The sequence below is a fragment of the Notamacropus eugenii genome, chromosome 1, assembly GCF_028372415.1.
Source record: "Notamacropus eugenii isolate mMacEug1 chromosome 1, mMacEug1.pri_v2, whole genome shotgun sequence".
Taxonomy (NCBI): Eukaryota; Metazoa; Chordata; class Mammalia; order Diprotodontia; family Macropodidae; genus Notamacropus; species Notamacropus eugenii.
In genome coordinates, this window is record NC_092872.1 from 343,239,774 (window position 1) to 343,264,876 (window position 25,103).

At 36.6% G+C, this 25,103-nt stretch overlaps 1 protein-coding gene and 1 pseudogene across 9 annotated transcripts in view; one reads left to right on the forward strand and one right to left on the reverse strand.

Annotated features, from left to right (window-relative positions):
- Window positions 1-25,103, reverse strand: part of RAPGEF6 (Rap guanine nucleotide exchange factor 6) — a 225,407-nt gene that overhangs the window by 190,091 nt on the left and 10,213 nt on the right. For 6 of the 9 annotated variants that reach the window (XM_072629969.1, XM_072629966.1, XM_072629967.1 and 3 more), the window contains exon 2: window positions 3,969-4,039. The exons of 1 other annotated variant lie outside the window; for it this stretch is intronic. In XM_072629969.1, coding sequence (XP_072486070.1) covers window positions 3,969-4,039 — 71 coding nt within the window. Of the gene's footprint in view, window positions 1-76; window positions 159-3,968; window positions 4,040-24,960; window positions 25,025-25,103 lie in introns of those variants that run through there. 2 more of the 9 variants (XM_072629965.1, XM_072629970.1) reach the window with 2 other exon arrangements.
- On the forward strand, window positions 17,797-18,531 carry LOC140518130 (GTP-binding nuclear protein Ran pseudogene; annotated as a pseudogene).

Below are 25,103 nucleotides of genomic sequence, written 5' to 3' on the forward strand. Positions count from 1 at the left end.
ACTAAACGCTAGAAAGGACCTTATAGGTAACTTAGATTTTTTTTTTAAAAAGGCTTAGAGAAGTTTAGTGACTTACCCAAAGTCACCAACTGGGACATTCGGAATTTCCACTCAGATCCTCTGACTCCATGTTCAGCAGGTCAAATTCAGCACTCTTACAGATAATATGAAATTTCATACCAGATTTCTCAGTCACCAAGAATGTTCTAAGACTACTACCCCTGCTGTAAGCTCAGGGAATTCACACCAATTTTAACATTAAGCTAAAAAAAGATACGCTGCAAATCTGCTGAAGAAAATTCAAATTATTTTTTGAATATTCACCCCAATGTGTCCTATCCCAGACAAGAGCTACCTGTATAGAAGGTAGGAAATTCTTTACAGATCAACCCACATCTTTAAATAAATTAGAACCTGAGCTCAAAACTACCCTGAATGTGGGGTCTACAGTATTTTGCAGAAAGCGTTAAAATACTATTTTTCATCAATATTATTAACAATAATATGGACATTTATATCACATATTAAAACTTAAAAAGCACTTTACATTCCTTATTTTATTTAGTCTTCAAAACAACTTTGTAAGATAAGTGCTAAAGGTATCATCACCATGCCTCACTCTCCCTCACCCCACACATCCAGACAGTTGCCAAATCCTACAGTTTCTACCTCCAAAAAATCTCCTGACATCCAACTTCTCCCTAGTTCAGACAAACCATCAGCTTAAATTCAGGACCTCATCTCAGACCTCATAAGACCTTCTCACCTGGCCTACTTCAATGGTCTCCTAATTGGTCTTCCAGCCTCAAGTCTCTCCCCTCAACAATTGAGCCTCCACATCCTGCCGAAGTAATTTTCTTTAAGCACAGTTCTACCATGTGACTCTCCTGCTTAGTAAACTCCACTGTCTCTCAGCTGACTCTAGGATCACATACAAACTTCTCTTTTTGGTTCTTAAAGCCCTTCACCACTGGTCTCAATCTATCTTCCCAGTCTCATTGTCCATTATTTTCTTTTTTCATCCAAGCCTTGTCTCTTGTTCTTCACAGAACAAATTCTGCAGGCTTTTGAATCAGCCCTCTCCCATACCCCACACACACAGCCTGCACTCCACTCCCTCCTTATAACCCTGCCTCCAGAGAATCCTCATTTCTTTCTGCCTTCTACATGAAATCTTCCCCTATTTCCCCTTCTCCAATTACCTTGTATTTAAACACTTTGCATTTATCTTGTATTCTTTCTATACACAATTATTCTGTGTATACTTATATGTGGACATGCTGCTCTCCCCCAAAAGAATATAAGCTTCCAGAGGACAGAGGACAAGAGTGATAATAGCTAGCCCTTCCATATCACGAGTCTCATGGGCATGACACCCCACATACCAAAGACGTCAACTGAATTTTTTTCCTTTTTTTAATGAAGTGTTTACAGTACCTTATTATAAAATTTGGGTTAAGTATTTGGTCATAGGCTCTGTGTTATCTGCTGGACTTCACATATCTTCTGCAGCTTCCACAAAACTCCCCCAAAATTCCCATTTAACTTCTTATGCCAACCCACACTACATCAAAACCACAAACGGGAAAGTTCTGATGTGAAAGGGCTAGCTATAATTTTTCTTTGTATCCCCAGAGCCTAGCACGGTGCCTACCATACAGTAGGTGTTTAACAAATGTGTATTGGTCAACTAATCTCCTCTGTACAAAAGAGGCTCAGAAAGTAGCATAGCATAGTAGACAGTATACTAGACTTAAGAGTGAGGAAGACCTGGGTTCAAATTCAGCCTCTGATACTTCACAGAATTATTGATTAGGAGCTATCAGGGACCATAGAAATCATTTAGTTTCTAAAAGAACTAGGATCCTCTTTCACTTACCCCTCTGGTAGGTTAATCTAGTTCTCTGCCTAAAAAACAAAGAAGCTAAGATCTGACTGGCACAGGAGGCTAAGACTCAAGTTATCTAGCTGTGGTTGATATAACTTCAAGCTGTACTGATACAGCTTTCTGTACAACTAAGGCATAGGAAGACCCACCTGTATCAAGTATGGGCCCTTCTGATTTGGCAGGCACCACACCCTGTCGTGCTGACCAGAATGGTTTCCACACAGAGGTGATGGAAGGCCACATCCTGTATCCTAGTTCAGTATCCTTTCTAAACTTTGGCTAAGTAAACCTTCTGTTAAACATTGAATGACCTACCAATGTTTCATTTAATTCCAATATGAGACATAAAAAAATCAGGAAACTGGCTTGAATCAGGCCTAGCCCACTCAGCAGTCCAATCTTTTCATTTACAGATAAAGAAACTAAGACCCACAGAAGAAAAGCAATTACCACACAAGTGATAAGTGACAAAGATGAGATCTGAACCTAGGTCTCCATTCCAAATCCAGCATTCTTTCCACTAATGGTCAGGTAGGTGACCTTTGGAAAGTCACTTCAACTCTCAGCCTTACTTTCCTCATCTATAAAATAGGGATAACTACAGTACCCACCACTTTTGTGAGGCCAAAGTGAGTTAATGTGTGTAAAATGCTTTGCAAAGTTTAAATTGCTGTATCAAGTGTTAGTTGCAGTAAAAGAGACAAGTTACAAACTGAAGTTTCAGCTGACCCCAACTACTAACATTTAGACCTAAACCAAACACCCTGAAATGTTAGTCAAATTTTTCTTTTTAAAAACCCTTCCCAATAACCCCCATGTAAATGTCATAAGCAAGCAACCTGAGCTAATGCCCTTTCTCTCATCCACAAATAAATTGATGAGTTTTCAAGTATGTTGTATTTAAAAAAAAAAAAAAAAGCTTAAAAATACAGGGATGAAGTATTCAGTGCCTTAAATTTCACCTCTTAATTTTTTCATGAGTAAAGGGGTCTAGTGATGCCTGCCTGGCCTCAGGAGTAGAAGAAATACAAGGCAAGCAGTCCCTGGTTGGCAGGGCTGTGGAATTAAAACTGTCCAACCTACAATAAAGAGACTAAGACAAAGTTCTGAGCAATTGCACCTTATTAAGGTGGATCCCTCTAATGAAGTGGGATCTCAGATCATCCTCATGATCTGAGATCCCTCCTTCTTTCAGGACATTGTCTTTATAGAGTCTGATACTCAAATATGCAAAAGACGCATGGTAAAATTCAGGATCTCATTGGTTAATAGACCTTGCTCTTGAGGGCCAAAAATGACATATTAGCAAGAGGGATCTCGGATTGGGTGAAGCATGGAGCATCTCCACTAAGTGGTCATAAGATGGTCACCTACTCATTTTGGACAAGAGAGAATGGTCAGGAAGTACAAAAATACGTTGGACTTTCCAAAGCATCATTGGACTTGGAATCTGAACAAAACAGGATAGACATATCTTTCTCAGAGTTCTTGTAGCTGTGCAAGTAAACCTTTTCATAACTCAGGCTTTCCTGATTCTAGGTCCAGTGCTTTATTCACCACGGAGCTAACCAGACCCAGAAATGCCAGGGAATGGGAATAATGATGATTCTTCTGCTCAACACCCCACAGTCTTGTATAGATAAATAAATCAACAGAGACACATAAATTTCAAAGGTACGGAGCAGCATTGAAATACATTTTCATTATCATCACCTCTATTAGTCACAGTCTAGCATGAGGCTTCAACTATAATTGAGCAGGCCATTTACATCCTTCAGGTCTACAATATCAATTATATTTTCAAAAAATACAAATGACTATTACAAGATAAAGACGATTTTTTAAAAAATCTGTTAAACTGAATTGTTAACAATAGCGAATTTCATAACTATAACAAAATCAACTAAATTCTGAGTTCTGAAATATTTTCACTATTATGGATTTCTTATGTAATGATATTTAATCTGTATTTGTTAAGCCCTGTGCATGATGAAAATCACTAAAGGGAAGCAGCTTTTTATTCCCACTAGTGTGTCACATTTTTCTCCTTATTCTGGGGTATTTGTTGGCTACTATTTACCTTAGCTGATGTTCCCTGAAATTTGATACAATCTCCATTCCGTGAAGATAAGAATAAATACTATTTAAATCCTGTAGAAAGAAAAAAAAAGATTTTAGGTTTTCACTCAAATAAAAATTTCTAAGTACATTGAGGTCCTTCCCCTCCTTCTGTCCCCGTCCCCACATTAGTTTGGTCTTTAGATTTCTGGCAATCTCAACAATTCAGGACACAGTTATGAAATCTGTAGTTAACTGAAACAGATCTTTTAAGTGCATTAAGTTTGAAATCAAGAAGACTTCAGCTCAGATCCAGCTTGTGGATCCAGCTACTAACCTTGTGACCCCCTGGGCAAGTTATTTAACCTGTTTGCTTCAGTTTCCTCAACTGTAAAATGGGGATAACAAGGGCACCAACCTGCCAGAATTGTTATAAGTATCAAATAAGACAATATTTGTAAAGTGATTAGCCCAGTGCCTGGTGTCTATATAGTAGGCACTATATAAATGCTTATTTCCTTCATTTTCACCCTCCCTTTGAAAGTAAAATAGCTGTCACAAAGCTCAACAATTTTGCTACTCAACAAGGAAGGCACAGAAAACAACCAGAGCAGCTGGTGGCAAATGGAAAAGATACCTGGGATTTAGAGACCCCCTAATAAAGGGAAGCTATGGAATGAGCTTTTTCTCTCTACCCTCTAACCTTCTAATCAAAAAGGGCAGAAAAAGGAACTGATGAGATATGAGCACCAAAACTAAAGCAATCTCCTTGATGAATACGAATGTGATGCTATGAAAATCTACGGAGGAGAGAGCAATTCAGGAAGAAGGATGGGAAAGGATTCACAAAGGAAGCACCATCTCAGATGAACCCTGAAAGTTGATTGTTATTTTAATAGGCAGAGATTGGGGAAAGACAGAAGAAATCTTTGACTTCCTCTTTCCCTCTCACTAAGTCAATTACCAAGTCCTGTCATTTCTACCTCATATTAATATCCTTTGCATTAGTCTCCTCTTCACCAATAACTTTAAAACTAACCTGGTTCAAGCCTTCATTACTTCTCTTTTGAAGTATTATGTTAGCCTTTCTTGTGTCCAGTCTCTTCTCTCTCCAACTCATGCTTTTCACAGCCTCCAAAGTAATTTTCTTAACACTTGGGTCCAAACACATCACTCTAATATTCAAAATCCTTCAATGGTTCCTAATTTATTACTATAAACTTCTCATCTTATCATTCAAGGTCTTACAGACTACAGCTCTACTTTATCTTTTCAGCTTCATCTCACATTATTCTTCATCCATGCTATTGTACTGACTATTCTCTCTCACTTAGGGTACATTTGCATAGATTCATACCATCCCTATACATTTCTGAATCCACCAGACATTTCGACATATTGAAATGCTCCTCTCTCTTCATCACACAACTCAGTGGCTTCACCTTAAATAATTCCGAGTAGGAAGGGACTCCAGAGGCCATCTAATCCTATCTCCTCATTTTACAGATACAAAAATTGGGGCTCAACAGAGTGAAGTGACTTGCTTAAGGTCACAGAAGTGGTAAGCATCAGATTTACATTTGAACTCAGCCCTCTGATACCAAAGTAGGTGCTTTTTCCAACAAGAAGTGATTCCCTTCTGTCCTCGAATTTATCTCCCAGTTCTACTTGGTTTCAACTCCACAGAAAAAGATTTCCCTCCCCACTACAGAGTTTCCCTTGGTGTTCCCTTCCCTTTCCAGGTTAGTTTTGCATGTTCTCTTCATCCCTTAGATTGTAAGCTCCTTGAGGGAAGAGACTTTCTCTCTTTTTTCTTATTTGTACCCACAATGCACAGCACAGTGCCTGGAATTATAGAACATACAAAGTATCTGAGAGTCCATAAACCGAGACAGACAAAGAATTATATGTAAAGTTGCCATAAATGCACTCCAACTCAGATTCTAAGCTTAGATATATATGTATGTAATTTATGTATAGTAAATAATTATCGATCATCCAAAAAATTCACAAAGTAGAATGTACCAGTTAGAGAGCAAAATATAATAATACGTGGATTAGCAACTTTAAAAGAATTTAAATATAAAACATAACACTAAAAATTATTCAGTATTTTTGTTAATTAAAAGAATAATTCATAAAGTAGGAAGCTTGAGTGTTACTATACCCATTTCATATACAAGAAAACTGGTTCAAAATCTTATAAGTATTAAATGGCAGAATTAGAACTTTTCCAGTTTTCTGATTCCAAATTTAAAATACGTTCTACTGCATCTCAGTTTTTTTCCCAAAACAACAGTAAGAGATTGAAGAGTTTTGAGCAGAAAAGTAAACATGATGAGACATGTGCATCTGACAACAGCATGCAGTATAGATTGGAAGACAAAAAGTTGGAACTAGGAAGACCAGTTTGGGGACTATTGCAATGGACCAGGTAGGTGGGCAAATATGGACTATATTAGTATTATGGCAGAAAGAACAGAAAGGAAAAAATGAATCTGATAAATACTGTATAAGTAGAATCAATAGAATTTAGCAACTTATTAGATGCAGTGGAAGAAAGAGAAGAATTCAAGAAAATATCAACAAAACCATAAAGATTAACTAGGCTAACTTTGAATATAATCTACATCTTTTAAAAAAGAAGGGTTCATAGCAAATGAATTGCTCTGATCAAGGGAGCTTTATAGGGTTTTCTTGTTCTTTTGATTGTTGGTCTTGAGCTAAGAGTTTTAGTTTAAACATGGTGTACTAAGTGCTTGGTGATGCAATTAGTAGAAATAGGGAAATTCAGAGTAGTTTTTAGGAGCAAGATTATAGAGCACAGGTTTGTAGTAATGGCATGAGGAAGTCTGAAATATAGGTCAAGAGCAAAAGAGAAAAGTCAGGTCTAAACATAAAAAATTTGGGAGTACACTTCATAGAGATGATGGTTTAAGGTATGGAAGTGAATAAAAATGCAAGGGAAGAAAATGGCCCTCTTTTATTATCTCTGAGGAACACCAACATTTATGCTTCAGAAAATAATCAACCAGTGAAGGACATAGAAGGAAGAAAACTAGGATAATGTAATCTTGGAAACCAAAAGAATATTGAGTAAGGGAAAAATATTAAAGTATCAAATGATGTGGGGAAACCAAGAAGGACAGGGAATGGAAAAGGAAAAGCTATTTGACAATTAGGAGGTTATAAGTGATCTTTAAGAGACCAATTCCAATGAAGAAGTAAAATGTTAAGTTGGATCACAAGAAGCAATGAGTGATAAAAAAAATGGAAGAAAAGTGTGGACAAGTTTTTCCCAAGTTTGGTGATAAAAGGGAGACAGAAACAGAAGTACCTCTACTTGGTAGAGTAATAGTAGTTAATATTTATTTCTGACTAAATACTAAATAAATCAATTTTGAACATTTATATTATAAGAGTTCATAACTTTTCTTGGGTCATAGACCCCTCTAGTCTGAGGAAACTAAGGACTTTAAGTATGTAGGATTACAAAGGAAACCAATTATATTAAATGTTAAGAAAAAATTTTTTTTAATGTTCATGGACAAGAAGTTAAAAACTACTGAGTTAGCCCAGCACTACTTAAAACTGTGGGTTGCATCAGGGTTACATAACTGAATGTGGAGGTCTCAAAAACTTTGGCAACCATAAAAGGTTTCTAAGTACACAATAACCAAAAATTAATTCAGAATCAAACACACAATCAAATGGTGTCAGAAACAGCTCAGCTCAGATCTGAAACTACTGTATGTGATAAATTGCAGTGTTTTTACTGTACATAAAAAGCTTTCTGCTCTTACAGAAACTAACAGTTTAATTATGAAAAATAAAGACTCTAATATTTTCCTACCATCATTCCTCAGCACATAAGTATGAAATTACTCTATCTTTGGATTGGATTGCTTTAGAATGCTTCATTTTAAAATTACTATTATCTCCTTTCACAGAAACATAAGGTTTAACTGCAGCAAAGGCAAAAGTCCTTTAATAATATTTCTCCACCATCACCACTGTATGTGTACGTAATCGTGAACATCAATTTTCTAACAAAATAAAATGATCTGTCCAAGTTCCCAAAAGTTCCCACTAAAATTAGTATCAGAAGTGCTATTTAAACCTAAGTCATCCTCTGACTCAAGCCAGTGCTCTCTCTTGCATACTCTGCTGCCTCCTATAGAAGATGTTAAGAAATCCTTAGCTATCTCAAACTTCAATTCTGAAAAAGCGTAAGCACAGAAACTAACATGAAATGGTTAACTGCTGAGTAATGCAGAACTTTGTGAAATATAAGTGTCCACACGAAATCCAATAGTTTTACTTACTAGTGCCTACAAATGTCCTACAATCAAAGCTAAACATCTCTTAAATAAACAATTACTGTACTAAGTATAAAGAGGGCTCATTAAATCTGCTGTAATTCCCAGTTTGGGAGAAATTAGCTTCATAAAAATTTAATTATTTACATAAATTTAAGCAAAATAAGTCTGACATTTTACTATGCATTTTCTATTCTAATAGAAGGATTGTGATTGAAGACAACTAAGGAATCTTCAGTCAACCAGTAAGCATTTACTTTTTTTAACAGTAAGCCCTGCCTACTATGCACTGGTGATATAAAGAATGATCAGTACTTGCTCTTATTGTGGCAGCACAAAGGAATGGAAAGAGAGCTGAATATGGAGTAAGGGGATCTGGGTTCTAATACTGGTTCTGCCCCTGACATATCTCTATTTCTGTGACCTTGGGCAAGTCCCTTAATATCACTGAACCTGTTTCTTCATCTGTAAAATAAGGGAGATGGGCTCAATGACCTCAAAGGTCCCTTCCAGTTCTGAATCTATGCTCCTACAATTAAATTTATAGCATTAAGTATTCTTGAAAGTCCAAATAAGAGTAAGAAAAAATAATATATAAACACACATATATACATACAAATACATATATGCATATATTCATAATAGTTACGTTTACAGGTAAATAATGAGTATTATTTAAACAACAAAAATAATATACCAGGGCTGGGAAGAGGGGCAATTCTGGGCTTAATTTAAACCAAAGGCATAAACAAAATCTTTTTTTTTTTTTTTAGTTATAATACTAATAAAGTAAAATAGCCAGGAATCCACAGCAATTTAAGATTTGCGTCTTCAAAGTACTGCCTAGTCACAAAAACTTAATTTAACACAAAAATTCTATTTCCACCAAATGTGTAAGACCAAGAACAACTTAAAATTAGCACATCATTGTATATCACAAGCTATTAGCTATAAAATAGCTATAAGCTGTGTAAAAAATTCTTACATGTATTATATAAATTTTTGTATATCAAAACTCTCAACTTCCTACACTAAGACTAGCAGATAAACTAACAAAGAAAAGCCTAAGAACTTTTCTGAAATATAAAATTTCCCTTGATCTGGAACAACAGATTGCTAAGAAACCCTACTTTCCTAGTAGATTCAGATTTTATTTAAAATTAGCCTAGTTAGTCTTGCCAGTTCTTCATTTTACTCAGTCAGACAACACTGAATGATGTTTGCTAGAAGTTGTGTACAAGAAAACAAAAGTTCCTTAGGACTGACATAAGAAGTCATGCGCTTGTCTCCAAGAACAAGGCAACACATTCATCTCTTAAAACAGCATTGGTTCAGATCAAGTGATCTTTCAGTTATGTGTAAAATGTTTGGGGGAAGAGGAGAGGGGCATGAGGGAGAGAAAAGTGAGCATTAAACAAGGAATTTATATGTGATCCTAGTTTGTGTTTAGGCACACCAAAAAAGTAATTCTTCTTTTAAAATTAGGAAGGTAATTCAGTACAGCAGGAGAGTACCTGATTTGAAATTCGAGGAACTAATCAAATTCTACTTCCATAGCTTATTTACCTGTATGACTCAGAAAAGTTAGTTTCCCTATCCGGGCTTTAATTTCCCCATTCATAAAATGAGCAGATTGGCTTTTAAGAACCTCTTCCTGCACTAAATCTAGAACATGGAAAAAACAATCAGTTTTATTATTACATCTTCCAGTCAGAAGTCGCTACTCCAAACAATCTCCATTATATTTTAAAAGAAAATATCAACAAATATCCCAAATTCAGATTTGTCATTTCAATTCTAGAGAATAAGCATTTATTACATCCCTGGTGTAAAGTGCTAAGAATAGGAAGATGAAAAACTGTTCTTGTCCTCAGGACAAAGAGCTCACATACTACTGGGGCAGGGAAGAGAGCCTTGCAAGAGATAAACATCTAGGAAGCAAAGAGAACAACTAGGAAGATTATCAAAGGCTTCCAAGTGAGAAGAGAAACCTGAAAAAAGTCAGAGATTCTAAAGGAAGCAGTCAGTAACCATAGGACCAGGACAGGTTGCTTGAAGGACATGAACTGAATCCTGAACAGCCTACTTCAGGTGTAAATGAAGTACATTTCAGGCATGAGGAATGGTCTGGGCAAAAGGCAGAGGCAGGAGACAGGATTCAGAGTTCCAAAAGCAACAAGCAGGCCAGTTTGGCAGGGATGGAGAGTATGTAAAAGGAAGAAATATTAAATAAGTCTGGGAAGGTAGAGAGAAGTCAGATTGTAAAGGGCTTAAATAACAAGGAAAGAATTTGCCCTTTTATGTTAGAGGTAATATGCAGCCTTGGAAGAGTCTTGGGTAGGGAAATGACATGGTCATATCCATAGAAAATGAAATGAAGAGGGAGAGTTTGGAAGCAGATCATCCAGGCAGAAGTCTAGTACTATTCACCCATGTGAAAGATCCCAACAGCCTGCCTGTACTAGGGAAGTGGCCCTATGATTGAAAAGACGGCAACAAAAGAGAAATGTTGTGGAGGTGGAACTGACAAAACTTGCCAACTGACTGGATGTTAAGAGCAGGAAAGATGGATAGGTTGCAAACTTGAATCACAAGATGGACAGAAACAGGAAATTTCTCAAAAAAAATCCGTAAAATTTGAAGGAAGGATGAGTTTAGGTGGAAAGCCAATGAGTTCTATTTTGAACAAGTTGAGTTTGAGGGGCCAAAGAGACATCCAAATGGAGATGGTCATTAGAGACTCCAGATCTATTACAGGGATAAGCTGTCAACAGGAATAAAATGGCGGGCAAAAACAATTCCTCCATAAGAGGAAATATGATTAAACTGTTTTACTTACTATAATGAATGACATCATAAGAACTCTCAGGAAATAATTTACTTACTGGAATGACATAACTCATTATATGACCTTTCTAATAATTAAAAGTCAATATATTAAGTATATTAAAAATATATTAAATATATTAAATATAATATATAATAATATGTATTATTTTATATATATAATATTATATATTATATATATAATATTATATATATAAAATAATACATATTATTTTATATATATAATATTATATATTATAAATGAATATAATAATAATAATATAAAAATATATTAAATATAAATCACCCAAAGAAGTATGTTTATACAAGTCTTTATACCTAAATCATTATTATCTGTAGAGTCTATATATGACAGCTACTCCAAAAGTACAGTTACAAAGTAAATTACTAATGTAGGAAACAGTAAAATTTTGTAAATGTGTAATTTTTTTTGCATGTGGCACATCAGTCATACTTTTAAAAAAACAGTTAAAAACAACTACTCCTATTAGGTTCCCAAATGATATGTATCAATTTGTATATTCAAAATAAGTCTGTGCAGCACCAAGCCATTAGAAGTTCCTTTACATTCTTTACATTTAGGGATAGGTTACTGGCAAAATATAAGAATGAAGTCCACCAACCACCAGAAATGCTATTAAAGCAGAAAACGAATAAAAGCAAGAACTCCTAAAAGCAGCAAATCAGCACCATTCTTTGAGACAAATGTTAGTATCTATTAAGACATTTGAACAGAAAACTAGCAATAAATTATCACTTAGTAAAAGAGTCAAAGAACCACCCTCTGTCATTACACTATCATTGAGAAAGGAAAAGAGCAAGGCAAATAATTCTATATCCGACCCCTGTATGGCAAACTCCCATCTTCTCCTAATTCCTGTAAAAAGCCAAGAGTTACTTCACTTTTAGTTCCACATTTCTTTTCTCCTTCCACTGTACACTCCAAAAACACCATTCTATAAGCTGACAAATTTCCCTTCATCTCAGACCTCTTCCTCTTGCACTTGTACAGAAACAAGATTCTACCCAGAAGATATTACCTGGCCATCCTCTCCAAGGCCCAGTGTTCATTCTCTCTCTCTCTGTCTCTCTGTCCTCTCTCTCTTCCACTATCACACAACCATCTCCCTCCCTTGAGATTCACCAGATCCATGTATATCACTTGATCCAGACTGGGTTGAAGTTATCTATAGGGCCCTAGGTGGTTCTTCTCCATTTAAGGAATTCAACACCTGGATTGGTTTTCCTATCAACCTTTGTATCCTGTACTTAGGTACTCCAATATACAAGTTGAAGGCCTCTAAAACAGTAGTCTCTGAAGTAGCAGCTGGGAATCTGAGGAAACCCTAATGTCATAATGTTCCTACATGGAGTGTAGTCTCATGAGAACCAATCAAAAGGTGGGAAGCCAGAAAAATAGATATAGATATATATATATAGATATATATATATAGATATATATATATGTATATATATATATATCAAAATGTCCTGCAATAGCCAATCACAGGCCTCATACCTAACCTTATTTCCCAAGAGTACCCTTTACTCTTCTTCTGCAGTACAAGCTCCCAACTTTTCACTTTCTTAGAATGAGACAACTAGGCTGTACAGTGGATAGAATGCTGGACCTGGAATCACGAAGACCTGAATTCAACTCCAGCCTCAGACACTTACTACCTGAAAGACCCTAGGCAAGTTATTCAACCTCTTATTTGCCTCAGCTTCCTCAACTGTAAAGATAATAACAGCACCTAAATCACAGGGTTATTATGAAATTCAAATGAAATACCTGTGCAGCATTAAGTATAGTACCTAGCATATAATAGGCACCATATAAATTCTTATTCCCTTCTCTGCTTCCCCTAAGAAGTCACCTCTCAAGAAGTTATAACCTAATCTAACCATGCACAAGAGCTACTGGAAAATATTTCACTCTCATCTCCTACCCCGAGATTACGCCATAGGTTGCTGGAGACATTCCTCAAAAGGCAGAAGTTCTGGTTTTTGGCACAGTGACCAACGTGTAAAAGCTCATCTCCCTCCTTTAAATTCTTGTTAGGATAGAATAAGTCACATGAACAAGTATGAATTGTAGTATGAACCACAAATTTCATTACATTATCTTTCATAGAAAACCCATTCATCTTCTAAACTTGCCTATGCCTTTGCAGAGGTTGTCTCTCAGGCTTGGAATACACTCTCTCCTCACTATTACCTAGCTCATGTGCAACCTCTTACAAGAAACCTTTCCTGACCCTCCCCTAGTAATCAGTAATAAGACCTCTCTGCTCCCTCACATGAATATATGCATCTCCATTTACATTTCATATGTTTCAATAGAATGAAAATGCCTGATCATAAAATCAAGATAGGGAAGTCGTTTTCTACATACTTCTCCAATCCAAAAACTTCAGAAAAAGGAATTATGTGCTAAATATAGAATTAAAATTAAATCCATACAACAATTAGACAGAAACACTGCAGAAAGTATCAATCAACCAATAAGCATTTACTGAGCACTTACACAGAAAGAAAAAGAAGATCTGGCCTCAAGGAATTTACATTTCAGTGGGAGAGAAAATGTATATACACGGGAAAAAATAGGAGATGTAATATTCAGAGTAGAAGGCAAACTCAGATGTAACCTCAAAGGTACTAGTATGGGAAAGGTCTGCAGCAGAAGCTTAAGCTAAATTTCAATGCAACCACGAGAGTCTAAAAGGCAAAAATGACGAAAGACAGTATTACATTCCAGGGAGGCAGTTGGAATGATGTGTATAAAGCACAGCAAGTAGGCCAGTATGGCAGGTCTGTAGAATTCATTAAAACGAGGGCTATCATGGGAAAATGAAGCATGTTAGGACCTAAAGAAACAGAGATTCCCCACAAACATTTGAATTAATGCACCAGGATTAGTGATAAAGAAAAACAGCTATAAGCTCCTCTATCCATTCCAGGACCCTAAGGAAGCGCAAACAAGTCACATTAAATAGAAGGCAAAGTGCAGTATATATCCAGAGCACAATACAGAGCCAGATCAGTCTACAGGACTGGTCTCAGGCAGCCCTGCCTGAGCCTTAGCAGGAGACGGGCAACCTGACAATCCACCCAAAGACACAACAAAAGACAGGGCCCAGGCAGCTGAGGGAGAAGCGGGGCTGGGCAGAAGACTATTTAAATCTCTAAGAAAAAAAAAATCCTGGATACCGGAATTCAAAAAAAAAAAAAAGAATAAATAAGGACTGCCTACATGTGTTAGAACCAGAAGGTAAAATTAAAATGGAAAGAACTCAGCAGTCAGTTTTTGAAAGAAACCCAAAATGAAAACTAAACACCCAGGCCCAGGAACATCAAAGCCAAAATCAAGACTTTCCAGTGTGAAAAGTACTTCAAGTAAACAAAAAAGAAAGAATTCAAGTACCAAGGAACTACGATCAGAACCACACAAGACTTGGCAGCTGCTACTTACTATATGAGAAAATACATTCATATATAATATTCCAAAAGGCAAAAGGATAAAGGAAGAAACTCAATAATTAGTTATTTAGCAAAACTAAGTATAATATATGGGAGGAAAATGGATCTTTAATGAACTTGAGGATTGCAAACATTCCTGAAGGACAAACCTAAGCAAAAACTATGAAATGCAAATACAGAAGTCAAGTGAAACACAGAAACATAAACACATATAATCAACTGGAAAGAACTATAAGAGGATGATTATTTTACAATCTAAAGGAGAAGAAACAAGAGTCATCATAGAACAATAATATCTTTAAAAATCATAACAAAAGACAAATAAGAGTCAAAAGGCTGGAAGACGGTTTTGTTCTGTTATGATGGTCTTGTTAAAAGAAGGAAAAGGGAGGAAAGAGTAATTTGCTAGGGGAAAAAGGGAAGAAAAAGAGAAGGGAAGTCATTATTTCATATAATCAGGTTCACAAGATGGAGAAAGCGTTGAGGGTAACAGGCATTCCATGAACTAGATTCATCTGAAACAGACACAGTATATGGTGTAGAAATACGTCAAACAACATAGAAATAGTCCAGGAAAAGGAGAAGAAAGACCACGGTTTAAAAGAGAGAAAAGGACCAGAAAAAGAGTATCTGTTTTAAAAAGTAAATATCAAAGTAAGAATTGTGAAAAATCAACGAATAGATCAACAAAATTGGAAGAAAAAAAAACACTGAATACTAGATTTTTAAAGAAGCTAGTAAAATAGACAAATTTAACTAAACTGATTTTTTAATAGAGAAGAAATCAAACTATTTGTATCAAAAATGAAAAGACATAATTACTATTGAAGATGAAATAAATTAAACTATAAGAAACTATATTGCCCAATTATACATAAACATAGTAAGATGAAATGGATGAATATTTTAAAACTATAAAATATCCATATTAGAACAAGAAATAAATTATTTAATAACCTAACATCAGAAAAGGAAACTGAAAAAGCCATAAACTTACAAAGAAAAAAAATCCTAGAACTAGATAGCTGTTAATGTGATTAACATTCAAAGAATAATGACTTCGGGGAGGTTGTGAAAGAATCCTTCCAAACTCTATGTTACACATATGGTCTAACATAGGGAAAGACAAAGCAGAGAAAGAAAACCAAAAACCAACAGTCTAAATGAACATCTAGGTCAAAAAAGCAAAAACAAAAATTCATATACAAGTAAAGTGGTACAGAAACATATTTGAGATTATACACTAAAATCAGGCTGTTTTATATTATGATACATTAACAAAATTTATTTTTAAGATATGACTCTATCAAGGGGTGTTGAAAAAACTTGACAAAATTCAACATCCATTTCTGCTAAAAAACACTAAAGGCCAGAATAAATAGATCTGCCTTTAATATAATGTTATCTATCTATAATTAAGGGTCAACATTACATGTGACGAAGAAAAGCTAGAGGCCTCTCTATAAAAATCAAGGATAAAGGAAGAATGGTCATTATTGCCACTGTTATTTTACATAGTTCTAGAAATGCTAGCTGTAGCAGTATATAAATTTTTCCAGATGATAAAGTCATCTAAAGGAGTCAACTAAAAAAACTGAATGAAACAATACTTTCAACAAAGTTGTAGTATTTAAAACCAACCCACAAAAATCAAAAGCATTTGCTTATATTACCAACAAAACCTATCATGAACATACAGAAAAAGAAATTGCATTCAAAAATAACTGTGAAGGGTATAAAATGTTTGGGAATCTACCTAAGACACACACACAACAACTATATGAACATAACTACAAATTACTGTACAAAAATAAAAAGTTAACTGGAGAAAAATTAATTGCTCATAGAAGGGCTGCATAAATATAACAAAAATTAAATTTCATATAAATTAATTTATTCAGTATCATACCAAACTACCAAAGAATTACTTAACAGATCTAAAAAAAAATTCACACTAGTAATCAAAAGGTCAAAAATTTCAAGGAAAATAATGGGGAAAAAGTGAGAAGGTAGGTAGAATGGCTATTCCAAATTTCAAGCTATACAAAGCAGTAATCATCAAAATGATTTCGTTTTAATTAAGAAATACAGGTCAATCAGTGGAGTCAATTGGATATACAGAAGCAAAAGAACCAAGACTAGTGTTCTCAGTTGCTAGAATTAGGACTCATTAGACAACAAAAACTGCTGGAAAAACTGGGAAGCAATAAGGTGGAAAAATGAGATTTGGACTTTAGACCAATATGCCACACTATATAAGATACGCTCCAAATGCATATATGACTTAAGAGTCATATTATAAACAAATCAGATAGGAAGGAAAGAAATTATTTCTCAGATATACTGAGAAAGAGTTCATAAACAAACAATGGGTAGAAAAGATCACAAAAGAAAAATGAATAACTTTAAGTAAAATGAAAGTTTTTAGGGTTAGAAGAAAAACTGTTAACTAGAGGATAAAAAAAATTTTGTAGCAAAATTCTCCAATAATCATCTCATAGCCCAAAATATATATGGTACTGTTTCACAGATAACACGTGGGAGGCACTGGAGTTTTTTGACTCCACTCTTGATCTGATCAGACAGGAAGGACAGGAAGACAGCTTTGGAGGCATTAATAATCTTACTTAATTCTAGTCTAGTCTTCTCAAAAGGAGGTGGTGATAACGGGAGCACCAACTCCTACAGCATTCCCTAACAACTCTTCTGCAACGGCAGGATGAAGGGGGTGGGGCAGCAGCTGCCCTTATGTCTTGATGGGGTCAACTGAAACAGGCACAGCTTGTACACTCCCCTAACTTCCCTCAAGTCTCAATGGGGGCCAGTTGAGACAGGTACATGCATTCCTCTATGCATTACCCAAATTCCAAATGGGTTCCCCTATGGATTCCTCTCAAGCTTTGATGGGGGCCAGTCAAGATACACACAGATTCCCCTGTGGGCTCCCAGTAGTTTCCCCACTCACCGATCAGTGCCCACTTGCTTTATAAGGCAACAGATAAAGAAGACACCTTGCCAACATTAAGCTCACAGGTCAACTTTAGCAATATCATCATTCTGCACAAGTGAAGCACATTACATCACCCAGTCTCTCACGGAGCAGTCTCAGTAGAACTGCCTATCACTATGATTCTAGTAATTACTATGTAGGATCCTTGGGGCTATTCTGGGAATTATTATCTAACATCTGAAAACTAGATATTGCCATGGCCATGGATCCCGAGAAAGTTAACTCTAAAAAGGCCAACACAGTCAGGTGGAGACAGAGACACTTCTGGAAGAACCATCGTGATGGCCACCCAAGGAGAACCCCAAATGCAGTTCAAACTTGCATTAGTTGGAGATGGAGGTACTGGGAAAACCATATTTGTAAAATATCACTTGACTGGTGAATTTGAGAAGAAGTATGTAGCCACCCTGGGTGCTGAGGTCCATCGTATCCTGTTTCATACTAACAGAGGTCCTATTAAATTCAACATATGGGATGCAGTTGGCCAAGAGAAATTTGGTGGTCAGAGATGGCTATTACATCCAAGCTCAGTGTACCATTATACTGTTCGATGCAATATCAAGAGTTACTTACAAGAATGTACCTAATTGAATTAGAGATCTGGTATGAGTATGTGAAAATATCCCTATAGCGTTGTGTGGCAGCAAAGTGGAAATTAAGGACAGAAAAGTCAAGGCAAAATCAATTGTCTTCCATAGGAAGAAGAATCTCCAGTACTATGACATCTCAGTCAAAAGTAACTACACCTTTAAGAAGCCCTTCCTTGGACTTGCTAGAAAACTTATCTGGTGACCTTAATATGGAGTTTGCTTGCCATGCCTGCTCCCACACCTCCAGAGGTTGTCATGGATCCAGCACTGGCCACACAGTATGAGCAGGACTTACAGACTGCTCAGACAGCTGCGCTCCCTTATGAAGATGATGAATGAAAAAATGAAGCTAGAGCCCAGTGTCAGAGGTCTAGTTTTATAGGCAACTGTCCTGTAATGTCAGTGGTGTATCGTGTTTGCCACTTTATTATATAGCTGAGTACAATATGTACTTAATCTTTGGGATGCTGAAGGAAATGAATAGGTTTAGGAGTGAATATGGCAGTTTAAAGAAATATATAATTCATATTTTGGACTTGCATATTTAGTTGTTTTGGACCGCAATTATGTGCCCTTGAGTTTCAAATATATGACTTCTGCAGTCCCATCACAATATTCAGTGGTGAATCTTGTTTGTTACTGTCATTCCCATTCCTTTTTCACTTAGATCATAATAAAGTTGTATTTCAAATATCAAAAAAAGCTAATAAAATCCTCCTTACAATACAGGTACTGATTCCAATTTATAAAAATATTCCTCAATAGCTAAATGGCCAAAGGATATGAAGTCAGTTTTCAAAAGAAGAAATCCAAGCTATCAACAACCACATTTTTTTAAAGTTCCAAATCAGTAATCAAAGAAATGAAAATTAGAGCAACTCTGGGGTTCTATCTCCCAGTCCCCCAAAATGAAAAAATGACAACTGTTAGAAGGGCCATTTTGAAAACAGAAACAATGAGGTGGTGGTGGAGCTGGGAACTGATTGAGTTATTCTAGGAAGTAATCTGGAACTATGCTCAAAAAATTACCACTCCAAAAAGGAAAATGATCCACATGTATAAAAACATATACAGCCATTCTTTTTGATATGGTAAAGAACTAGAAATTAGGGGATTCCACATCAATCGTGGAAAAGCTAAACAAAAATTATAGCCTATGTATGTAAGATTATCATGTCATGTCATAAGGAAAGGTAAAAAGGGAGGATTCAGAGAAAACTGGGAAAACTTAAAACGAAGTGAAACAGAAATAAGTAGAAATAGGAGAACAATTTTTATGATAACAATACTATAGAGACAACTTTTAGGGACTTGAAAGATTGTAGATGTAATGAGCAACCACAACTCCAGATCATCTATAATGAAGCGTGCAGAAATGAGGGACTCCAGATGCAGAATGAGACAAGTATTTTTGAATACTGGCGATGTGGAAATCTGTTTCACTTGACTATGAGTATTTGTTACAAGGGTTCTGTCACTGATAAAATAATGGCTCCATATACAACAAAATATACCCAAAAAGTGGCAGCACTTTTTGTGGTTAGCACAGAACTGGAAATACAGTAGAGGGCTGTCAACTGGGAAATAAGTTAAATCATGGTGCATGAATACAATGGCATACTCTTATGACTTGTTCAGTAGTGACCCCATAGACCATATGGAGTTTTCTTCACAAAAATGCTGGAGTGGTTTGCCATTTCCTTCTCCAGCTCATTTTACAAATGGGGAAACTGATGCAAACAGGGTTATGTAACTTGCCAAGGGTCACACAACTAGTAAGCATCTGAAGTCACATTTGAACTCACAAGATGAGTCTTCCTGACTCCTGGCCAGGCACTCTGTCTACTATGCCACCTAGCTGTTGTATGAGATTACAATTCAGAAATGGCAATACAAAATAAATATTTCTTAAGCTTGTATTATGTGCAGTGGCTTGAAAGCAAAAAATGAAACAATTCCTGCTTTCAAAAAGCTTACATTCTACTGAAGCATAACCATGATTAGAAGGGCAATGAAAAACCACTCTCATCAAACTCTTTATCTGCTATGCCTAATTAGATAAAAATATGGTATTTACTATTATTGTCTTCAGATCTTGCAGAAAAGTTTTTAAATAATACATTTTGTATCTTCAATTAGGCTACAAACCTCCTGGGGCAAGGAGAAAGTATTTAATTTCTTCTGAAGTATAAAAGTGTGTACCCCAGAGCAGCACTCTCAGGCAGCAGGAACTTAGTTTCTGACATCAACTTGAAATTAAGGAAAATGAAATGAAAGAGAATTGTCTGGTAATCTAGATGCAGTAAAAGAATTTTGCAGCAGGCACTAAATGTAAATCATGTAACCCAATGCTTCAGAGCAAGCTGTGATGTCAAACTAAGAAATGAGTGAACAGCAGGGAAGTCCACAAAGAGCTAAGAGCAAGGTACAGTTTATGCTTACCCTAAAGGTGGGGGGAAGGGAAGATGACTCAGCACTTCCTTTTATTGATCCACCACACCCTCACCAAGGGTTAGCCAACAGGAGAGTCAGGGTGTGGCAAGCCTTTCACTAGTACACACAGTCCCAGTCTGTTAGACTACCTCAAACAAAATTCACACAGAATTCATTACAGCTTTATTTTTTAACTTCTCAATTTAGTGATTATACAAACAAAACACTTCATTGCTAGGAATACCTAATAAAAAGAATCAATCCAATTAAGAAAGATTTTTAATTCCCATTTTTATGATGGGGCAACAAGTCTGTATGAAGGATTTCTTTGAAAAAGAAATTATAGCATGATCAAAACAAATTTTGCCCAATAACCTAATGTATACATCCTACATCTAAAGGACAATATACTATATTTTATTGCCATTGATCTACCGAAGATTAAACTGTAATACCTACATTCTACTTAGGAAAATACAGTACATTTTACAAACATTTTCAACCAAAAAGGTTTTCAAGATAACCATTTATTACACCAGAAAATTTTGTTCAACTAGAACATACTACTCCACAAGAACACCAGTTAATCCATGCGCCAGACCTAAGTAATCACCAATTTCCATTTATACTATTTTTCCACTAGGCTCCCTTACATGACACTATTTTTGTTGCTGTTAACTTTATGACAGTAAAAGACATGAGGTGAAAGGGAAAAATGAAGATTTAAAACACCTTGGACATGGAAGTTTATACAAAAAGAAACTAGAAACAATAAAGAATATGGGAGAACAGGGAAAAATCTTGCTTCTGTCATCTGTCACAGATATCTTTCTACTATGTGTTTATGGTTTAAAATTTTTTAAATAACAAAATTGCGAATTTTAAACTACATTTCCTTTCAAATTTTTGGACGAAGGTATTCCTAATAACTTTTATTGTAAGCACGGTAATCAACGAATGGCAGAGAACCACGTCTCTAAAATTTAAAACTAGATGATCATGAGGATTACAGAATGTTAGAGTTTGAGGAATCTCAAAGTCCTTCTAGTCTAGCCTCATGGGGAAAGAAAAGAAAGAACTTATGCAGCATGTCAGTCCTGGCATGGGATAAAAGGACAAGTAACATATAGAACCACTCAGCTGGTGTGCCACCACAGGTCAAAGGTGGGTGTAGTAAAAGACAAAATGTCTTCTGGAAGTCCTTACAGGATCCTCACTGGTTTACTACTACAGAGGTCTTCTGTATAGAAGCCTCAACATTTTCCCTTCCATAAAGTATAAAGATTATGGTAGCATCAACAAACAAAATAAAGGTCAAATTCAATCAATACACTACAGCATCTGCTATGCCTCAGTTCATTAACACTTATTTTGCCCAAAGAAATCAAAGAAAGTAAGGATCCATATATACAAAAATATTTATAGTTGATCTGTTTCTAGTGGCAAAGACCTGGAAATTAAGGTGGTACCCTTGAATTGGGGAATTGGCTAAACAAATTATGAATGTGATTAAATACCGCTGTGCCCTAAAATATGGAAGAAATGTTTACATGGAAACCTGGGAAGACTTGTATGAAGTGAAACATGGAAAGAACAAGAACAACAATACTATTGTTTTGTTCATCCTGCGTTTTTGAAGAAGACCATGCCATCAGAGAAATGATGACATGACTTGCACTTGACTCTGTTCTGAGTGAGGGAGGGCTGTGCAAGTCATCAGCCTTACTTCTCCAGAGCCATCTGAATCCAGTGATGACTGGAGATGACCCAGGATGCACTGGGAGACCTTGGTCTTTTAATCTAAGGTCTTTTCAGGGACTCAGTTAAAGTAAGGTGATGCCCATTCAGTGAATAGGCCTCTTTAAAAGGTAGTCAGGGGCATAGCCTCTTTAATAGAAAAGAAAATAAATAGATAAATCACACTATTGACGTTGAGTATAAGCCAGGAGGGTCCAAAAGTAGCCACTGAGTGGAGGTTGGGCAGGGACCCATGAGGGAGGGAGGGAGGGAGGGAGGGAGGAAGGAAGGAAGGAAGGGAAGTAAAGAGAGAAAGAAAGGAGGAAAGAAGGAAGGAAAGAAGGAAAGAGAGAAAGAAGGAAAGAAAGAAAGAAAGAAGGAAAGAAAGAAGGAAAGAAGGAAGGAAAGAAAGACAGAAAGAAAGAAAGAAGGAAAGAAAGAAAGAAGGAAGGAAAGAGAGAAAGAAGGAAAGAAAGAAGGAAAGAAAGAAGGAAAGAGAGAAAGAAGGAAAGAAAGGAAGAAAAGGAAGGAAGGAAGGAAGGAAGGAAGGAAGGAAGGAAGAAAAGAAAGAGGAAGGGACGGAGGAGAGAGAAAGGGAGGAAAGGAGTTACCCAGCTAACTGGGTCCCCACTTAGGCAGCTCTCTCTACTCACAGGTTTTCATCTTCCTTCCTTTTCGAAGAGGACCATGACATCAGAGAAATGATAACATGACTTGCATTTGACTTTGAGAGAGGGAGAGCCATGCAAGGGCTACTTTCTCCTCAGGAGCCATGTAAAAGCTGAAGCACCACAACAACAGTAGCAACCACAATTACCATAAGAGTTACAGGGTTCTTATGCTACTGAAAAGTCAACCCTTTCACATATCACTATAAAAAATGGAATATAGACACCAATAACAAAACATTCAGGTCAATGATATGATGGGTTCTGTCTGGATGGCTCTCAGCTATGGTTACAGATTAATGCCTTTCTAGAGGTGTAGGCAGATTACCATCAGGGAAACTTCAAGGTCAAATGTCCCCACAGACTCATGGCCTCTGCTGGAGAGACTTCACTGGAGGATTGTGACGGGAAGTTCTTATATTCCTCCTACTGGTTGTGATAATACCCAATAGGTCTCTTTTCAAGGGTAGTACTTTGCCAATTTGTTTACAAAATTCATTCCATGCTAGTGGAAGATCTTCATGAGGGCATCCTTAGCCCGTTTAGCTGAGTTGAATTCACAGAAATAGTCCCCAGCCAATCAAGGAAGGAAATGCTTAAATTTTCCCCACTAGCCAAGTAAAATATTTAAATGTTGCAAACTCTGCAACAGCAAAATATATGCGCTAAGTATTGAGCATTACAAACAACTTTATCTCCCTCAATATATTATGCATCAGGGGAAAGTATTTTTCTCATTTGTAAATGAACGTAAACAAGTCTTTAGTATCTACTGTCAGGTTTTGTCATTTGTCAATTTTAAATTTAGTTGAACTTGTGGATACACACCATAAACATCTGAAAAGTCACTATTTTTGCCCTTTGATAGGAGTAACACCTTTCAAGAACTGGTTTTACAAAATGTTACCTTTAACATCTTTATCAATAACTCCATCAAATATGACCATTTTCATGACAGTCTCATAATAATAGTGGATGTTCCATGACTTACATTTCTATAATCTAATTCAATGATTCCCAAACTGTAGCTCAGGATCCTTTGGCATTCTTAAAAATTATTGAGGATCTCCAAAAACCTCTTGTTTATATAGGGTTTTATTCTACCAATTTTATCATGTTAGAAATTAAAATGTCTTAGTAATATTGTGAAAATAGTTTTGAAATAATGTGCCAAGCCTAGAGGCCTGTATTGGGCTACCCGAGTCTTTCTTACCTCACCTCCCGAGGTCTTCGGCTGGCCACGCCGGATGCACGTATGAGAGAAAGGACGTTCCAGAGTCAAACAGGGGTTGAGCTTTATTACAGGGTTTCGGTTACAAGTGCAGGGGGCTCTTCTTTCTTAGGAGGAAGAGGGGGAGATTTCCTAAGGAGGCTAAGCTTAAGGGATTGGAAGTAGAAGTACAAGCGGGGAGAGAGGGGGAGGGGAGAGAGAAAAGAAAAGAAGCGGAGCCCTACTTTTCTCTTTGGCTCCACACGTGCTAAGAGAGAGCTTTTAGGCTTCCTCAATCCTACTTAATCTTCAGCCACACAGTTTGCATCTCAATACCGTGCTGTTAGGTAACTAGGTGTGCTCCAATCCGGGACGACCTCGAGGGCAGGGAGACTCCACCCATCAGGTATCTCCGGGGGAGAGGCGGAAATACCCGAGCTAGCTGAGCTAGCTCGGTCTGACCTTCTCGAACCCCCGCTGTTCATGGAGGGCCTCGTAAGACTCTAAGATTTAGAAGTCCCACTTTTACCTGCCCGAGACTGTCCACACGGAATTGAGCTTCCAGTCCCAACAATAATGGATCCCCAAAGAGTCTTGGAGATCCTGGGGAGTAGCGGAAACCATATTTTGAAAACCACTGGGTTCAATCCAACAAGTAAATTCAATCTAATAGGTACTTATTAAGTACCTACATAACAGGTATCCAAAGCAAGCACTCACCATTGGGATCAGTAAAGTCTCCTGAGCAGAGTCTATACAACTGTTAAGCTCGGAAGGAAGTCAAAAATCTAAATAACTGTTGGGCGTTGAAAGTTCTAAGAATGAAGGTGAGGAAGGAACATAATCCAGGAGGGGGATGAGAC